Source organism: Phoxinus phoxinus (genome assembly GCF_949152265.1).
Source record: "Phoxinus phoxinus genome assembly, chromosome: 25".
Taxonomy (NCBI): domain Eukaryota; kingdom Metazoa; phylum Chordata; class Actinopteri; order Cypriniformes; family Leuciscidae; genus Phoxinus; species Phoxinus phoxinus.
The window spans coordinates 8763985-8780505 of NC_136900.1; the positions used below are offsets into that span (position 1 = coordinate 8763985).

Below are 16521 nucleotides of genomic sequence, written 5' to 3' on the forward strand. Positions count from 1 at the left end.
ACACGGAATCTTTAAACCCACCCAGAATTGACGGTTCGTAGCTTATTATTCGTCAGAGCAGAATTTTAAACTATTTAAACCGTTTTGAGCGGGTGCCTGAAAAACAAGAGGCAGTCGTGTCGAAGAGAGAATAAAATAACTTACATTTAGCATCTAATATTTATAAACCAAATAGAAGGAAGGATCATAACTTTGGATCATCGGGTCTTTGTTTTTGCAGTGCGACCGTTCGTAAAGTCGAAAGAGGTAGATGACGTTTTATATCCTATTATTATACAACTGTTTTTAAGTTAGCGGGGTTGGCTAGCGATTTTCGATGTAACGTTAGTCATACTTAAATCCTTGTTTTAGGTAAATCGAATTTTATTACGTGTAATTGTGTTATTCTCACGCCATAGATGTAGCAGCCAAAATGTAATATCTATTAACGTTAGTGTTTATCATATTGAAGCATGTTCATCTGCGTCTGTGTTGTATGACCTGAGATCGGTATAACGTTAAATATTTAGTTTATGAAAACCAAATGAGGTAGTTTGTGTTTACATTTGTTAATCTGAGAAATAATATACCATGTTACGCTTTTACATTTGATTTAATTTGATAATCTATTTATCATTTAATTATCTATCTTACCGGCGTCAAACGAATTGGTGAAATTACTTGTACCATTTTCTTGAGAAAAACCGTCTAAATGCTTAATTCCACGGTTGTAAAATGACAGATGTCAAATAAGGCAGGTTTTATGTCAACCTTTGCAGACCTGGATGCAGATGAAATTCATATGAATGATTAACTGGACCTTTTGCTCTTTGTTGTCAGGCTTTCAGATTTTCCACGGAAAAGAAAATGCATGTTTTTCCATTTTCGTCGAAACTCATCACAATAGTGTATATGTAGTGTAATTGAATGCATTTTTAATATGACAGCATGATCAAGCACAGCAAAAGTGCCAGTCGGATCATAGTGCAAAGATGGTTTCTGATCAGTTGCACGCAATTTTTGTCCCCCCCAAATGCTATTGTTTACGCTTTTTTTTTTTAACCTTCCTTCTGTACTTCCAGGGGCGCCACCATGAGTTCCTTGCCGGATGCCACGCGCTCCCTCATGCAGCTTTTTAATGGAAAGCTGCAGGATTTTTCCAATGAGATTGATACTGTCCACATAGTGTGGCTGGAGGAGATCCAGCAGGAAGCGTATCGCATGTTTTCAAGGTGAGAGAGGCAGTTGATGTGAGGTGGAGTGTGTTGCTTTACACTTTTGTGTTCTGCACCCATATAATCAGTCACTAGAGAGGTGGACAAAGTACACAACTTCCTTACTTGAGTAAAAGTACAGATACTACTGGTCAAATATTACTCTGTTACAAGTAAAAGTTGTAAAGACCGGTGTTTACTTAAGTAAAAGTACAGAAGTACTCATTTTTAAAAGTACTTAAGTATAAAAGTAAATGTCAATGCATTTTTTTATTATTGTTGCATGTAATAGCCTATTAATGGCGCTTTTCCATTACCACAGTACCGACTCCCCTCGTCTCGGCTCGCTTTTCGCTCCGTTTTCCATTGCAGACAGTACCTCCACAATAGGACCTGGTCGTCATAGCGACGCGACACACACCCGCTACCCACACACACAGGACAATGGAGGAAATCGAGTGTATGCTGTTTTACATAATATTAGTAATGGGTATATCACGCAATCTCTGGCAAAACTATTTAAAAATGCCGGGGTTATTCAGGATACTCCGTCTGGCGCGTGCAATGATGACGCAGTGAATAGTGACGATTATCTCTGACCAATCAGCAGTCTGCCGTGTTTCACGTCATATTTTAGTATCGCCTTGGCTCGCTTAGAACCTCGCCGGAGGTGATACGGAAAAAAGTACCTGGAAGCAGGTACCGGTACAACTTTTACACAGTGGAAAACCAAACAAAGGCGAGGCGAGCTGGTACTGTGTAGTGGAAAAGCGCCATTACAGTACCTTATGCCTCTGAATCTATGCCTGCTTACCTATCAATATCACATTTATTTCTAGAACACAGTTCCAGTCGTGGGATTGAATAAGTGTACTCAATAACGTCCACAATGGTTTCGGACACCCAAATGGCTCTTCCCAGTTTTCTGGCTTTTAGTGTGAATATGTTAGCCTTACTGTAATCTATAAGCTAGTGTGCTCCAAACCAATGACAAAATTTGCATTTAGAAGTCCAGACCAAACCCAACGTTGAAAATTAAAATCATATTGATGTCAGAATCCAATGTCAGATTGACTTTAATATCCAGAAGTTGTATTGAGGTTGAAAATCGGTGGACGTCAGAAACCAACATCAGTCGAGTTCTGACGTCAACCAGACTTTCATTTCCAACGAAAATGCAACCCCTGCAACCAAAATCATCCCTGACGTTATACTTTCTACTCAAGCCCCTTGACAGAAATGTAGTGGAGTAAAAAGTACGATATTTGTCTTTCAAATGTAGTGAAGTTAAAGTCAAAGTTTCCAGAAAACATAATATTTAAGTAAAGTACAGATACTCAAAAAGTGTACTTAAAGGTATAGCGTATAATTTTAGAAAAGACCCGCCCTCTCCAATTTTTAAAAAAATGCACATGCGCAACACTCTATTTGCTCCCGAGAGGGAACGCTTACATTAACTTATACTAGCAGTGATTTTAAATGGATTTCTCCAAATAGCATGACAAACTTTATGTCTGGTAGAATCTTCGCGACTGCGGCATCAGTGGGAAGCCCAACCTGTGCTTTTAGCGCACGCCAGCGTGCGTGAAATATTCACCCAAAATCACTCTGGTCTTGTTTCTATATTCTGCGGCCTTTCTCTTCTTATCATACACTTCGTATACATTTTTTCTCTTTCGACCCTCAGCCATTTTCAAAGGAATGGCTGAAACCGTAACTCATCACACATAATACACCAGAAAGCGAAAACTACATAGGGACGAGCACGTACGACGGCCTTACGTAAACATATCACCAGAATGATTGACACTTAGGTGGACCAATAGTATAGGCTACCTACCCGGAAAAAGAAAATCCTCCGCTATACCTTTAAGTACAGTACTCAAGTAAATGTACTTTGTTACTGTCCACCTCTGTGTTTATGTGAGATTCACTGTTACCATCCAGGTCATCAGACATGTTAATAAAAAAGACGTTTTGTTGTACAGTGACTTCAGCACTGAGCCGGAGCTCATGCCGAAGACTCCATCACAGAAAAAGACAAACCGCAGGAAACGAGTGTCGATGGATCTCAATGAGTCTCGCAGCAAAAGACGGTGAGGGCTTTGACCATGCTGGTTTTCTAATGTCTTAATATTTTAGTTTATTTGCTTAGTCAAAAACATTTTATGTCTATAGAAACATCTTTAGATGTAGTTTAAAGGTATAGTTCACCCAAAAAATTAAAATTGTCATTGATCACACTCATGTCGTTCCAAACCCTTTAGTTTCTCCAAGGGGAAACGCAGCAACTTGCGTTGCTCCTCGGTCCAGATGACCCTGAACAGCATCTCTGAGCTTGTTACGGCACACGCCCCGAACAACAGCTCAGAAAGCCTTATAGAGGAACCTGCTCGCCGCACACGTCGCAACAAAACCACCACTCCGGCTGAAACCGAACCTGTCAAGCGCAGCACCCGTACCAGAGGTGGCGCCAAAACCAAAGAGGTGGAAGAAGTGGCAGAGAACGTTCCCGAAGTGAAAGAACCCGTTGAGGTGCAGGATTCGGGCTCCAATCAGGATCAGATCCTGGTGTCTGAAGCCGTGGTGAAGATTCCCTCCTCGGAGCGTCTGAGCGCAGAATTGATGCTGAATGCTGGTTTGTCTCCAGGCCGATCCGCCAATAAAATCCCCATCGCTGCATCCGGGTCGCAGACGACACCTCAGGGCTCGTCTCGGACGTCGGTTCGGCGCTCGCTGGTTGTGCGGCGCTCGCTGGTGGGACTCAGGCATAGCATGACCCAGGAAGCTGTTCGCAGGGCGTCCCGGCGCTCTTTCCTGAAGAAGAAAGCAAGACTGGGAAACTCGACCTGCAGCAGCTCCGTCAGCGGTGAGATTCCCATTTACATTCACAGTTGAAACTGAACTTCAAATCGCCAACTCTAATTAGAAATGAATAACTTGAGGTCTGGGATTTATCACTTTGTTCGGACAGCCATGCATGTTGTTTGAAGTGATTTAAGTTTGTTTGTTAACTGAATGATGATGTTTATGTCTGCACTGCTTTTTCCAGAGGACATGTGTATGGACATTGAACCTGAGGACATGGAGAACAAAGAGGAACAGTGAGTTTGCTCTTTCTGGGATTCAAACCCACAACTTTTCGGGTTATCAGTCGAGATCTATTAAACGCCGTTTCTCGCTTCTTTTTAGGGTTGATGCACCACAAAAGCTGTTTGAACCGCCCACTGAAACCAACCCTGAACCTGAAATCGTCCAATCTGAGGTGAGAAGAACTCTGCTGTGATTTTTCATTTACCCTCTCAAATAAGAGTCACAGAACACGACCATTTCTGTTATGATGATAGTATTTTATTGCATGGTGCAATTTGTAAATGACTCACGGCTGTGTGATATCATAGGAACCTGAACCTGAGAAGACTGATGAAAAGGAAACTGAGAAAAAAGCCAAACTACCAGAAGAGATTTCTGAATCTCCCAGCACCGTTGAGAACTGTCGCTTCACACGATCCATGGCCCGTACTTCAGAAACAGGTACAAATCTAACAGAGTAAATATAGACTGTGTATATGGGATGACTAGTAAGGTTTGATTTACTGTATTTCTTTATCTTCCTGTAATAGATGACAGTAGCAGGTCAAAGTCCAGAGGAGATGTCCAGTAAGCACACCATTTCGGATTCTTCATTATAGTTAGTGGATGTATGTTGTATATGTTTTCTAATGGTCTTTCTGGGTTTCCGTCAGGCCTACGCGTTCAGCCTCCAAGCGTCGGGCAGCTGAGTCAACAATTCAGGAAATCATCAACACACCCAAGAAGAAGCAATCTCCTCCAAAGAAATGCGTCACGGTATGAGTGTCTCTGACCATCATAATGCCAGCAATCCACCTTAAATGAACCCATTATGAAGTCAAACTATTCTCTGACTCTTGTAAAGAAATGCTTTCTGCAGAGGTCCACATTTTTTCTCTGTGGTTGTTTGTGTTCGTAAAAAGGATTTGTATTGATTTGTGGCCTGTTTCTTGAGGATTGCATTAGCCAATCTTTGATCAGTGCAGACCATCCATTATGTGTCTGTTTGTTGTGTGCATGTAGAGTATTGCTCCACACATGCGCTCGTTCATGCACACGGTGCAGAAGAACCAGATGCTGATGATGACTCCTGGATCTCTGGGCCGCAGCAACATCATGAAGTCTTTCATCAAACAATCTGCCACCAAAACCGATGTCAAGGTGGGCACACCTTTTTCAGGCTGTTCCTCTGTGCATATTTTAAGGCTCTATGGAATCAGTTTTATAAAAAAAAATTAAATAAAAAACATTAATCGATTAATTAAATTTGTCGTTTTGCACTTTAACATTCAGACACTAGTCCATATTGCGATTTGATGAAAGGGGGGGTTCACCCAAAAATTTAAATTGTAATTTTTTACCCTCATGTTGTTCCAAATCTGTATGAGTTTTTCTTCTGTTGAACACAAATGAATATTGAAGAATGTTCGTAATCAAACCGTTGAAGGCACCCATTGATTTCCATAGTAGGAAAAAAAAATACTATGGATGGAAGTCACATACTATGGTTACCAACACTGTTTAAAATACCTTTTGTGTTCTTCAACAGAAGAAAGAAACTTGTACAGGTTTGTAACAACTGAGAAGCTGAGTTTTTAGGTGAACTATCCCTTTACGTCTAGAGCCCTACTTTTGATTTATTCATCTGAAATTTGCCAAATTCTGTGACAATCTGTGTTATACAGTAAATTTCACTATTCCTTCCACGTTGTGAATCATAGGGCCTTAATTTTTGTATTTCAGAGTAGTCTAATTTATTAGGTTACTTCAATGGTAAATGCGTGCTAATATACTTCTCCAAGTAGAAGTGGTTTTAGTTGGTAATTGTACTTCCTGTCTTTCCCCCTCAGTTGGGCTCTGAGTAGTCTAATTGATTAGGTTACTTCGATGGTAAATGCGTTCTAATTTGCTTCTCCAAGTAGAAGTGGTTTTAATTGGTAATTGTACTTCCTGTCTTTCCCCCTCAGTTGGGCTCTGGCTCTGTGGTGAGTATAAACAATGAATCCAGACCGGTGTCATTTCCATGTCAGTCAACTATTAGAACTCCCTTTTGTTTGACACTTCCTGTTTTCTTACATTATGAATGGGCTTCTTTTTTTTTCTTTTTTTTTGCTTAATCCTTACCTCATTAGCCCCTTTCACACAGTGCGGTGATCCCATAAAATTGCTAGAGTGCCTTCTGTGTGAATGCAAACACATCCCGGGATTGATTCTGGGATCGATTCCGGAATGGTGACCTAGTAATATTGCCCGGAATGCGCTCTGTGTGAACAAAAGCCGCAATCAATGCCGTAAGAGGTGTGTCATAGTGATGACGCTGAAGCTGAGATCGTTCGCCAGATTAGTGAAATGGTACACAATAGGGCTGAACGATACATCGAATTTTCATCGTCATCGCGATATGAACTCCCGCGATGAACACATCGCAACAGACAGCCTGACACGATGAATAATGCCTGGTTCAGATTAGCACTAACTTACACGTTTTTGACTCCTAAAATCTTGTCGTGGACAAGAAACATGTCAGACTACACGTTGCTTTCCGACCAGTCATCGCGTGCCGTGACACACACACATTACTCGCAAACATTCACTCGCACGCACAGACACACAAACACACACACTCACTGACCCTCGCTCACTCACGCACGCGCACACACACACATACGCTCACTGGCGCACACACACACTCACTCACGTCTTGCCTCGCTCACATATTCAACCCGTCGTGGCGGCCCGTTAAAGAATTAAACATGCTATAGTCTTTCTGCCGTGAAGCATCGCAGACGCTACGTAGGTTGTCGCCCACTATGACACACTATACGAGATGAACCGATCGAATCTTGCGTCCCGACACCCGTTGTCGTTATTACGAATATCCATGACACCATACGTCAAACGGATCGTGCCAAAACCGCGCTAAAATCGTGTATTCTGAACCAGGCAGGTAATAAACGTTTGACCTATCACGCAAAGAACCTATTAAAGCACTAAGACATGGGAACAGTATAGTTAACAATCACATTTATCGCAAGTCATATCGTCATCGCAATATTAAACAATGTTATCGCACATCGCAGCTTTTCCTCATATCGTGCAGCCCTAGTACACAATGCACTAGTTAATGATCGAATCAGGGAAAAGATGCACTAGCGTGGTTTCTCTAGAGAGAAAGCGCAAACTTAAGACACTGCGGATACATTACTCGTCACATTGATGTTATGTGTGTGAACGCACTCACAGATTCCAGAAAATCACTGGCGGTGTGAATTATAGATGTGACAGTGATAATATTCTCCCACCGGTTAACCGACTTGTGACAACACCGGTAATATCGGTTTAATCGGGTGGGAGGAGCGATGTAAAAAAAAAATATATACATATAGGCCTATATATGAATAAAACGAAATAAAAAATGTAAATAACCCTCCAGGTCTCCGCACCAGTCACGTAACTGAAAGCCGTGTGAAGCCGGTAAAAAAATTATAATAATAATACATTAGCCTACAGAAATGATTCCCTCAGATTTTCTGTTTCCTTAATAAAGTTTGACTACTCGCAGCAGTCTCGCATGCGCTTAGAGCTCGTGTGAATTGCACGTATAAAATGAAGTTATCGAACAACCTCGATGCTCGATCCATCAGGAAACATAGGCCTATAGGTCGCTGAATTTCACTGCGCTTCATGAAGAGTTTTTCTTTTGCGTGAAGTCAAGAAGCCGTTCGCCGGAGACGTGTTAAAAGATAGCGGAGTGCATTCCTGATTATTAGGCTATACCGGTATCATAATCCTCCTGGCGCCGGGTCTGAGTGAGTCATTTATACTCTCTTAACTTTGTTCTTTGATTAGCATTATGACACTTTAAGAGCCGCTGCTGACAGACGTGATCTGACACGCGTCCCATTTTCTCACAAATATCTACGTTCATTTTATACTTATTTAAATCATGTAAGACTTATGAGGACACAAGACAAAACGGACATTTTGGCATAATTTGTGTGTGTTATGGTTTGTTCAAGACCGAAAGAGAACTCGATAGGCGACTGACGCGCGTCTTTACTGTGGGTCGTGTGTGTGTGTGTAATAGGCAGGACTTACAGCGCGGTCTCTTTAGTCTTGTCGCGCTTGAATGGTTTAAAAGCATTCACATTAATAAGAGCGGGATAATACAACGCTAGTCAATTGTTAAATATTTTTAACGCTTTAAACGTTCTTTTTTTTTTTTGCGGTGGTCAAGTGATGAAACCGGTGTTGTGACTGAACACCGGTAACACCGACTATCGTAGCAAGCCTAGTGTGAATGAACCAAAATCAAACGATCCCAGGAATCTCTGTGAAAGGGGCTATACTACACTTCCTTCGGGCAGTGAAGGCACTTTGTGTCTAAACTGAAACAGAACTTACCATCCCATTCAGACTTTGTCGGATTAACCTCATCACTCACGTGGTGTATAAATGTGTGTGTTTGTGGCTTGGGAAGTTCACCTTCACCCATTTGTGTATCTGAGATGTTAGCAAGAACTGTTTTTATTCACTTTTATTCCACACAAAGCAAAAGCAGCCACCCTTGTACTTGGTTTAGCTTTCATCGTCTTTGCTTAAAACCTCAGTCATTCTTCACTTAATTCCTGTAATTGTGGTAACTCTAAAATTAACACTTTTCCTCCAGGAGCGAGAACGACAGAAGTGGGACGCCTTGAACAAGAAGATTGAACAAGAGAATGAACGAAAGATAAAGATTGAGGAGGAGAGACGAAAGAAACAGGAAGAAATGAAAAGGTGGGGGTGTGCTTTTGATTGATCGACTAATTCCAATTGAATTATTAATCTAGTTTAAGTGTGAATGCAAATCGGGACTCACTGTGAATTCTGTCCACTTTAGAAAGCGCGACGAGCGTTTGAAACGGGTTGTTGAGGCTCGAGTGAAAGGTGAAAAGGAGAAGGAGCAGGAAAAGAAAAAGAAGATTGAAGAGAAAATGGCCCAGCTGGAGAAGAAAAATGATATGGTTGGTAGTGAAGTTCTCAAGACTGAATGGAAACCCAGTATTTGATTAAGTTTTTTTTTTATCTTGTGGTGTTTCTCTCTCGCTCTCTCCCTCTCTCTCTCAGCTGCGAGTTGAGCGAAAGGCAGAGGAGAAAGCCAAGAGGAAGGTGGCCACTAAACGACAGGAAGAACTGGAGCTGCGCAAGAGACAGGAAGAGGCAGCCAGACAAAAGAAACTTCAGCAAGTTGTAAGTCAACACCAGCATTTCACGTGGCGAGACCATGTTGAAAAAAGCTTTGCAAGCATGTTAATAGGACAGCCTTCAATATTGAAAGTGTACTTCAAACAAAATGTGAATTATTTATTCTTTTTGCACTTTTTCAAACCAATGGCAAATATCAAGGCTATATATAATAAAAATTTGTGTTTCTTTTTTAAAAATATATAATAACATATACACTACGGTTTAAAGTTTGGGGTTTGTAAGATTTCTAAAAAAAAATTGGCAAGGATACATTTGATCAGACATACAGTAAAAACGGTAGTATATCACAATTTTCTACTTCTATTTGAATATAGTGTAAAATGTAGTTTATTCCAGTGATAAAACAAGCTGAACTTTCGGCATCATTAATCCAGTGTCACATGATCCTTCAGAAATCATTCTAATATGATGATTTGATGCTCAAAAAAACATTTCTTATCATTCATGTTGAAAAACGGTTTTGCTCCTCAATATTTTTGTGTAAACCATGATCATTTTTTTTTAGGATTCTTTGATGAATAGAAAGTGTGCAAGAACAGCATTTATTTGAAATAAGAATCTTTTGTCACATTATAAATGTCTTTACTGTCACGTTTGATCGATTTAATGCATCTTTGCTGAATAACAGTTAATTTATTACTGACTACAAAATAAATGTATTATTTTTATTTAAAATAATTGTAGCTACAATAGCCAATTTCTATATTTGTCTTTTGCTTTAGGAGGAAGAGGAGCGGCGGCACCAGGAAATGCTGGCTAAACGCAAGGCTGAAGAGGAGCGGGAGAAGGCCCGCAAACTGGCCGAGGCCACACGCGCTCTGGAACTGAAGAAGGAACAAGAGCGGGAGAAAGAGGAGCGCGAACGTGAGCGAGAGAAAGAGAAGGAGCGTGAGCGGGAAAGAGAACGCGAGCGGGAGCGAGAAAGACAGGCTGCAGCTGAGAAGTTAGTGGTGCTTTATTGTGCATGTGTTTGAAATGAAAGCATGACTTTCAAAGATATTAAATATGCATGTTTGTGTCTTGCAGAGAAAGACTCGAGCGAGAGAAGGCTGTCGCTCTTCAGAAGGAACTGGAGAGAGCAGCCAGAGAGAAAGAGAGGAGAGAGATGGAGGAGAAGAGGAAGATGGTGAGGATTTTATTGTAGTATGCCATTAGCGGTGTTTGCATTTTGCTATGTGCATTTTGGGATATCGCATAAACATGCTGGATGGAAATGGCAAAATTTGAACAAATTGTACATAAACTTATGTGCCCAATTGAGACTGATTTTTTTTTTTTTTTTTAATCCGATAAAGTGACATGCGCATAAATTGCACTGGAAACACATTTACTGAATAAATCCCTCGATGTGCAACAAAAAAAACTTGTGACTGTCTCAAGTAGGGCTAGGCGATATGGCAAATTTAATCTCAATATTTTTTTTCCCCATATTGATGGATATTTCGATATACAAATGAATGCTGCCAGCTTTAACAGAGTATCTCAACAATGACCGAAGCCACAACAATTAGAGGGTTCGATAATTACATTTTAAAGTATAGTTTATTAACAAAAACAACTACACATTTGGCATTCAAATATTAAGACAACTTCCTAAAATAAATTTAAAAAAAACAAAAGTTGTGACGATGTAAATGAGATTAAATGTGCAAAATGTAAACATACAACTATTGTAAACAACATTTGTTACACTTACAGTTTTTTTTGTTTGTTTGTTTTTAGAGGTAGCTTAAATGTGCAAAATGTAAAAATAACACTATACAACTAGAAGTGCAAAAAAAAAAAAAAAAACTAAATAAGTCTATTGTAATTGTCAAAACATTTTAGTTAACTAAACAGAACTTTATTAGTTTTAGTGACAACATGTTACAATGTTTACATAATACAATTTCTGGTAAGCTATGGTTTTCTATTATTGCTTGACACAAATTTCACGCGTTCCAATTCTTGTGATTTAATTCAATATTGACTCATTTGAATAATATTAGGTACACAAGATAGGTGTTCATTTTTCTCAAAATAAAAAAAAATCACCTAATGCTGTAAACGTACAAATCAGCTGGTAGTAGTATTATTTAAGGTTAAAAATAACTTTAAATATAATGTGTGTTTTTTTTATTATAATAACAACTTATTTAATGATAGAAGTAAAAAATAAATATGTAATATAGTACACGTATTTAGCGAAATACTCTATAGCTCTTTTTTTCTAGCCAACTAATGTGCTAGGCTATATTATGGTCATTAACGGGGTTTCCTGAGGTAAATGTTATGTGACATAATTGTTCTCCAGCAGTTTTATTGACCTCTTTCTACGGTTGAAAAACACTGATTGCTCAGTTGAAATGTATCTTTCAACATTGTTCATTCGTGTTTATTTGCTATGATGATTGGTTCACGTGCCGCTAGGGATCTATCACATTACAAGCGGCAAAACGTTCAAATGTTGGTTTGGTCATTCTGAAATGCCTGAGCCAAAGTCCGTCACCAGAATGAGACATGTTTAATTCCCTCCCTGAACAGTCTCGTTCCCAAACACCAGGCATCCGAGCATTTGTGTGCTCTGGGTCATTTATGATGTATGAAAAAAGAGCCACACTGGCTTTCCAGATTGCAGCAACTTCCATTTTCTTATTAAATATTTTGCAACAATTTCCCAGGAAGTGAGGATTTTTGTTCTCTTGAACGCATGGAATGGAAATGGTGCTTTATTCGCGAATGTTTTATGCGATATTCCAATTTCGCGCATAAGTTATATTCGCAACTGGATGGAAACATAGCCAGTGGTCTAAAATCCAGCTCCACATAACTTAATATTAAACATCTGAAGTGTTCTGCTTGACTGATGTTTGCTTTCAAAAAGGACAGGGCAATTCTCAACTCTGAAATTGTGTAGCACCTGCGTTACATAACGATCTCATTAAATCTGAGTGCTCCTTTAACAGGAGGAGCAGAGGAGGGCCGAACAGGAGAGGGAAGCCCAACAGAAACAAGCCGCTGCAGCCTCTGCCTCCCATACAGCCACAGCTCAGGTAATGACTTAAGTCTTGTGCGACATTACTTTAGTATTATTTCTTAATCATTTTTATATTTTTGGGGGGGGGGGGGGGGCTTCCTTGTTTTTGTTCAGTTGCCAAAAACGATTAAATTAATGATTCTCGATAATGCCAATTAAAAAATCGATTTATTTATCGGTTTATTAATGGCTATTACAAAATATACATTATATTTATTTTGTTGTTGTTAGTGATTTTTCTTTTTTTTGCTTTTTTTTTTAAGCTGCAGTAAGTGATTTCTGAGAAACTGAGATGAAAACACCAAAACAAACCCAATAGGTTCACACGCTCCTTATCTTGATAGCTCCACCTCCAAATTCACAAACAATCTTTGCAACACGGCCCCTCCCCATCATGAGTAGACACGCCCCTTAATGCTGTATGCTACAAGTGTTTTGGTGCTCTATCCAATCCACTTTCAACCTCGTTTCTCAGAACTTGCTTACTGCACCTTTAATACATTTTAATGTGTTAAATTTTAATATATACATCGTACACTGAATCCTTTTTTTATTTTTTATTAACAGGTCTCAAAAACACAAGGAGTTAATATGCTCAACTCCACTATAACTAAGAGTTCAGCTCTAAACATGACTGTAGATATTGAGGTAAATGTCTTTTCCTTTCTTGTTCTTTCGATGCCTGTTCATTTTTGCTGCACTGAGTTACTTACTACTAATAAATATTTTGAAATATACTGAAGCTATATTATTCCATCTCCACAGAACTCTGGCCTGAAAACTCCAGTTGGGAAAGGAGCCGCTCATAATAAGACCATAGATCACGGAGCTGGACTCAACGTGACCGTTGACATTGAGGTGAGGTCAAGGCAACTGTGATGCATATTTTTCCCCGCTAAAGGATAGAACGTGTCAGATAATATTAGTAAGCACAGAATAGTTCCCAGAGAAGGAAAAGTTATGGACTTGAATTTTTAGTTGGACATATTTTTTTTTATTTTCCCCCATTCTAATTTAGGTTGAGTTCTAGTTTGGTTTTGGGTTTCGAGGGTTGTTTTTTGTGTGTAAAAGCATATAAAACAATCTCAGGTGACTATACAGCTGGTTTCTGACCCCATCCCTTATTTTATATCTTGCAGCAATCTCCACAGTCCTACCAGATCACTCCTAAGGGCCAGAAGGTGACCGCTTTAGTGAATCCAGAAGATTACGGCATGGACCAGAACAGCGATGACTCAACCGATGATGAATCTGCACCCAGAAAACCCATCCCGTCCTGGGCTGAGGGTATGGTGCTTTTTTGGCAAATTCTGGAAATGTTTATTTGTAGTTAATTTTGACTTGTGACTTAAATCAGTTATAAGTAAGTGATAATCTATGGGAATATTTGGATGTCTTGGACCCGTCGTGAAGCGAAGTGCATTCAAATGGTTTAATGCACAGCTAGCCGTGGATTATCCCACTTATACCGTGGTCATGTGGCAGCACTGACAAGTTAAAGCTTTTATTGATGTTTGCAGGAATTTTTGACTGTAAGGGTAAAAATAATGGTTATTTTTTTACTATTACAGCTAGTTAGATCTTGCATTCTGCCTTTGAATCAGACACCGAGATAAAGTAGTGCGTAAGATAACATTTATTTTAATGAATGAATAATAGCATTAATTTAAATTATCGAGAGATGTGAGTCTGCGCCAAGGTTATTTTCATAAACGAAGACAAACTATTGATCAAAAAACTGAAATAAAATAGAAAATTCAACATAAATGAAAAACTAAATGAAACTAACAACAGTTACTGAAATAAAGTAATAATTAGCAAACATAAATTATCGTATTCGTAATTAAGCTCTCATTCTGTTCTGGAAAATCAAGTTTTTCCATTCTTTATTTTTCAATATAGAGCCGTTGCGCTCGAGTCTCGCGTGTTTTGCAGTGTCTCGCGCATGACACGACGTTCAAAGAACGTGACACTCAAGTTAAAATAAGTTCACCTTTTAAAAAGATGTGTCTCAAGACCTTGTGCTTTTCCCCATTGCATTTTTCAAAGCAAAACCGCTTTCTGTGTGAACCAGCCTTAAGAGGCTGAAATGGCCAAATGCGTATTTCCATCATGTCTAGTCCTTATGCAAATACAGTTGTACCTTAATTCCAAGTAAGATAACCATCTAATGTGAAATTTAACTAGATCCCACACATATTAGACAAGATGGCACACTGCGCAGAAATGAGAAAAACAAATATCCTAGCATGTCTACCTCCACAAATACACATACATTCGTCAGTGTAAAAATAAACTAAATGTCTGGTCTGAATAGAACACATTAATATGAGAATAAATATGAGTATATGATATTAAAAGATGCAGTAGACAAAAAGCATAAGTTGATCAATACAAGAATAATGTTTGACCGGATTAATGCTAGAAATAACCATAAAAGACCAATCATACGCAATTTCTTTTTTTTTTACTCCACGTTTAACAAGATTTGATTTTTAATATGAATAATAATAATTTTTACTTTTTAGTTGCATTAGTTTGGTTCTTTGTTCAGTCTCAAGCAGTTATTTTATTTTTATTAAGAGGTTTGCACCAGAGTTAACTTAACTGCAAACAATAAACTTTGCTGAAATGAAATGTCTTTAACTGGAAGTGTTAACTGCTAAACTATAATTACTAAATGTATAAAAACTAAATAGAAATGTGTTAACAAAATAAAAACTAACAAAACCATTTATGAAACTAAATAAAAAATAAACTCAAATTTATGGGAAATTTGAAAATTATATTAAAATAAAAACGCAAAACTGTAATAACCTTGGTCTGAGCAGCATCCTTCTAATATTAGTAGAGTTGTGAGTTTCAAAAACAGCAATGTTATAGCGATAATGTAGCGATTCGCTATTAAGTAAGGTTGGGTATCGTTTAAATTTGAACAATTCTGCTTATCAGCCGACACAAAGTGCATGATTATTTTGCTGTATCTACAGCATGTTACTGTATTATTTTAACACTATGTGGTGTTTTGTGCAGGTATGCAGTTGCAGCAGACTATAATGAAGCACTATTACAACCCACTGGATCTCAACTCATATTTTGGAAAGGCCGAACCACCCAAGCTGGAGGCGATCTTCAGGCGGACCAAACCTCGCTTCTTTAAACGCACTAGCTCGGCTGTCTGGCATTCTCCACCACGTTTGGGAAATTTGGGCAATTAATAAGCAAATGTACTTTTTTTTTTCTTCTACTTTTAGTTTGTCGTCTTTTTTATGTTGTTGCCTTTTATACTTTAAACTCACTTTAATAAAGCCTTTTTTTAAATATATATGTGAGTAGATTAGACTGGGGGAGAAAAAAGAGCAGAATGTGTAATTTAGATTACACAAAAGATGGAGTTTGATTACTGGGATGGACTGTCTCTGTTTCATTACCTGCTTTGTTTTTAAGTGGGATTACATTATTACCCATGTATTTAAATCTAGTGTCACGTGTAATACATTTGGAAGTGTATACAGGAGCTGCTACAAATGGGATGGTAAAGTAAAAGTTGACAATATGGGTGTGATGTTTTCCCACAAAATTCACGTCACATGAAAAGTGTCAGATTTTACTCTGGACTGTCAATAAAATATATAATTTCCAAATGTTTGCAGTGTATTATTATGATTGGTGTGATTTGAATATGATTTGTAATATATGATGGAGATGTGGTTTGTGGTTTATTTAAATGGTTGTTTATGATTGGAGTGATTTGAATATGATTTGTAATATATGATGGAGATGTGGTTTGTGGTTTATTTAAATGGTTGTTTATGATTGGTGTGATTTGATAAGGCAATCTGGATACAAATCTGAAAACAATGTACTACTGCTGTTTTCTTGAACATTAATAAGGTCGTTCATGCTAAATGCACAAATATATTACGTTAACATGATTAAGTCTGCCCAGCCCCAGAATACCCCAGGGCAGTTCTGGTAAATCGTGTCAGA

General features: G+C 38.6%; 1 protein-coding gene across 2 annotated transcripts; it reads left to right on the forward strand.

Moving 5' to 3' along the window:
• Nucleotides 1–37: 37 nt before the first annotated feature.
• incenp (inner centromere protein) lies at nt 38–16513 on the forward strand. Of its 2 annotated transcripts, XM_079603358.1 has the most exons (21): nt 38–246; nt 1062–1211; nt 3182–3289; nt 3461–4062; nt 4246–4297; nt 4386–4458; nt 4595–4727; nt 4817–4853; nt 4940–5042; nt 5289–5426; nt 6233–6250; nt 8935–9044; nt 9148–9271; nt 9375–9497; nt 10238–10458; nt 10542–10641; nt 12461–12547; nt 13099–13179; nt 13297–13389; nt 13671–13818; nt 15565–16513. In XM_079603358.1, exons 2-21 carry the CDS (start codon nt 1072–1074, stop codon nt 15747–15749), a joined length of 2676 nt encoding a protein of 891 aa, XP_079459484.1. In that variant the 5' UTR covers nt 38–246; nt 1062–1071; the 3' UTR covers nt 15750–16513. The 2 variants fall into 2 exon arrangements, with proteins under 2 accessions (XP_079459484.1, XP_079459485.1); XM_079603359.1 differs by lacking the exon at nt 6233–6250.
• Nucleotides 16514–16521: the final 8 nt, after the last annotated feature.

Excerpts from the sequence above, each read along its gene's own strand:
- incenp (XM_079603358.1), top strand. The coding sequence starts at position 1,072 with ATGAGTTCCTTGCCGGATGCCACGCGCTCCCTCATGCAGCTTTTTAAT. Across the intron at positions 10,642-12,460 it reads TGGAGGAGAAGAGGAAGATG|GAGGAGCAGAGGAGGGCCGA; the intron begins GTGAGGATTTTA and ends CTCCTTTAACAG. Across the intron at positions 13,819-15,564 it reads CATCCCGTCCTGGGCTGAGG|GTATGCAGTTGCAGCAGACT; the intron begins GTATGGTGCTTT and ends TGTTTTGTGCAG.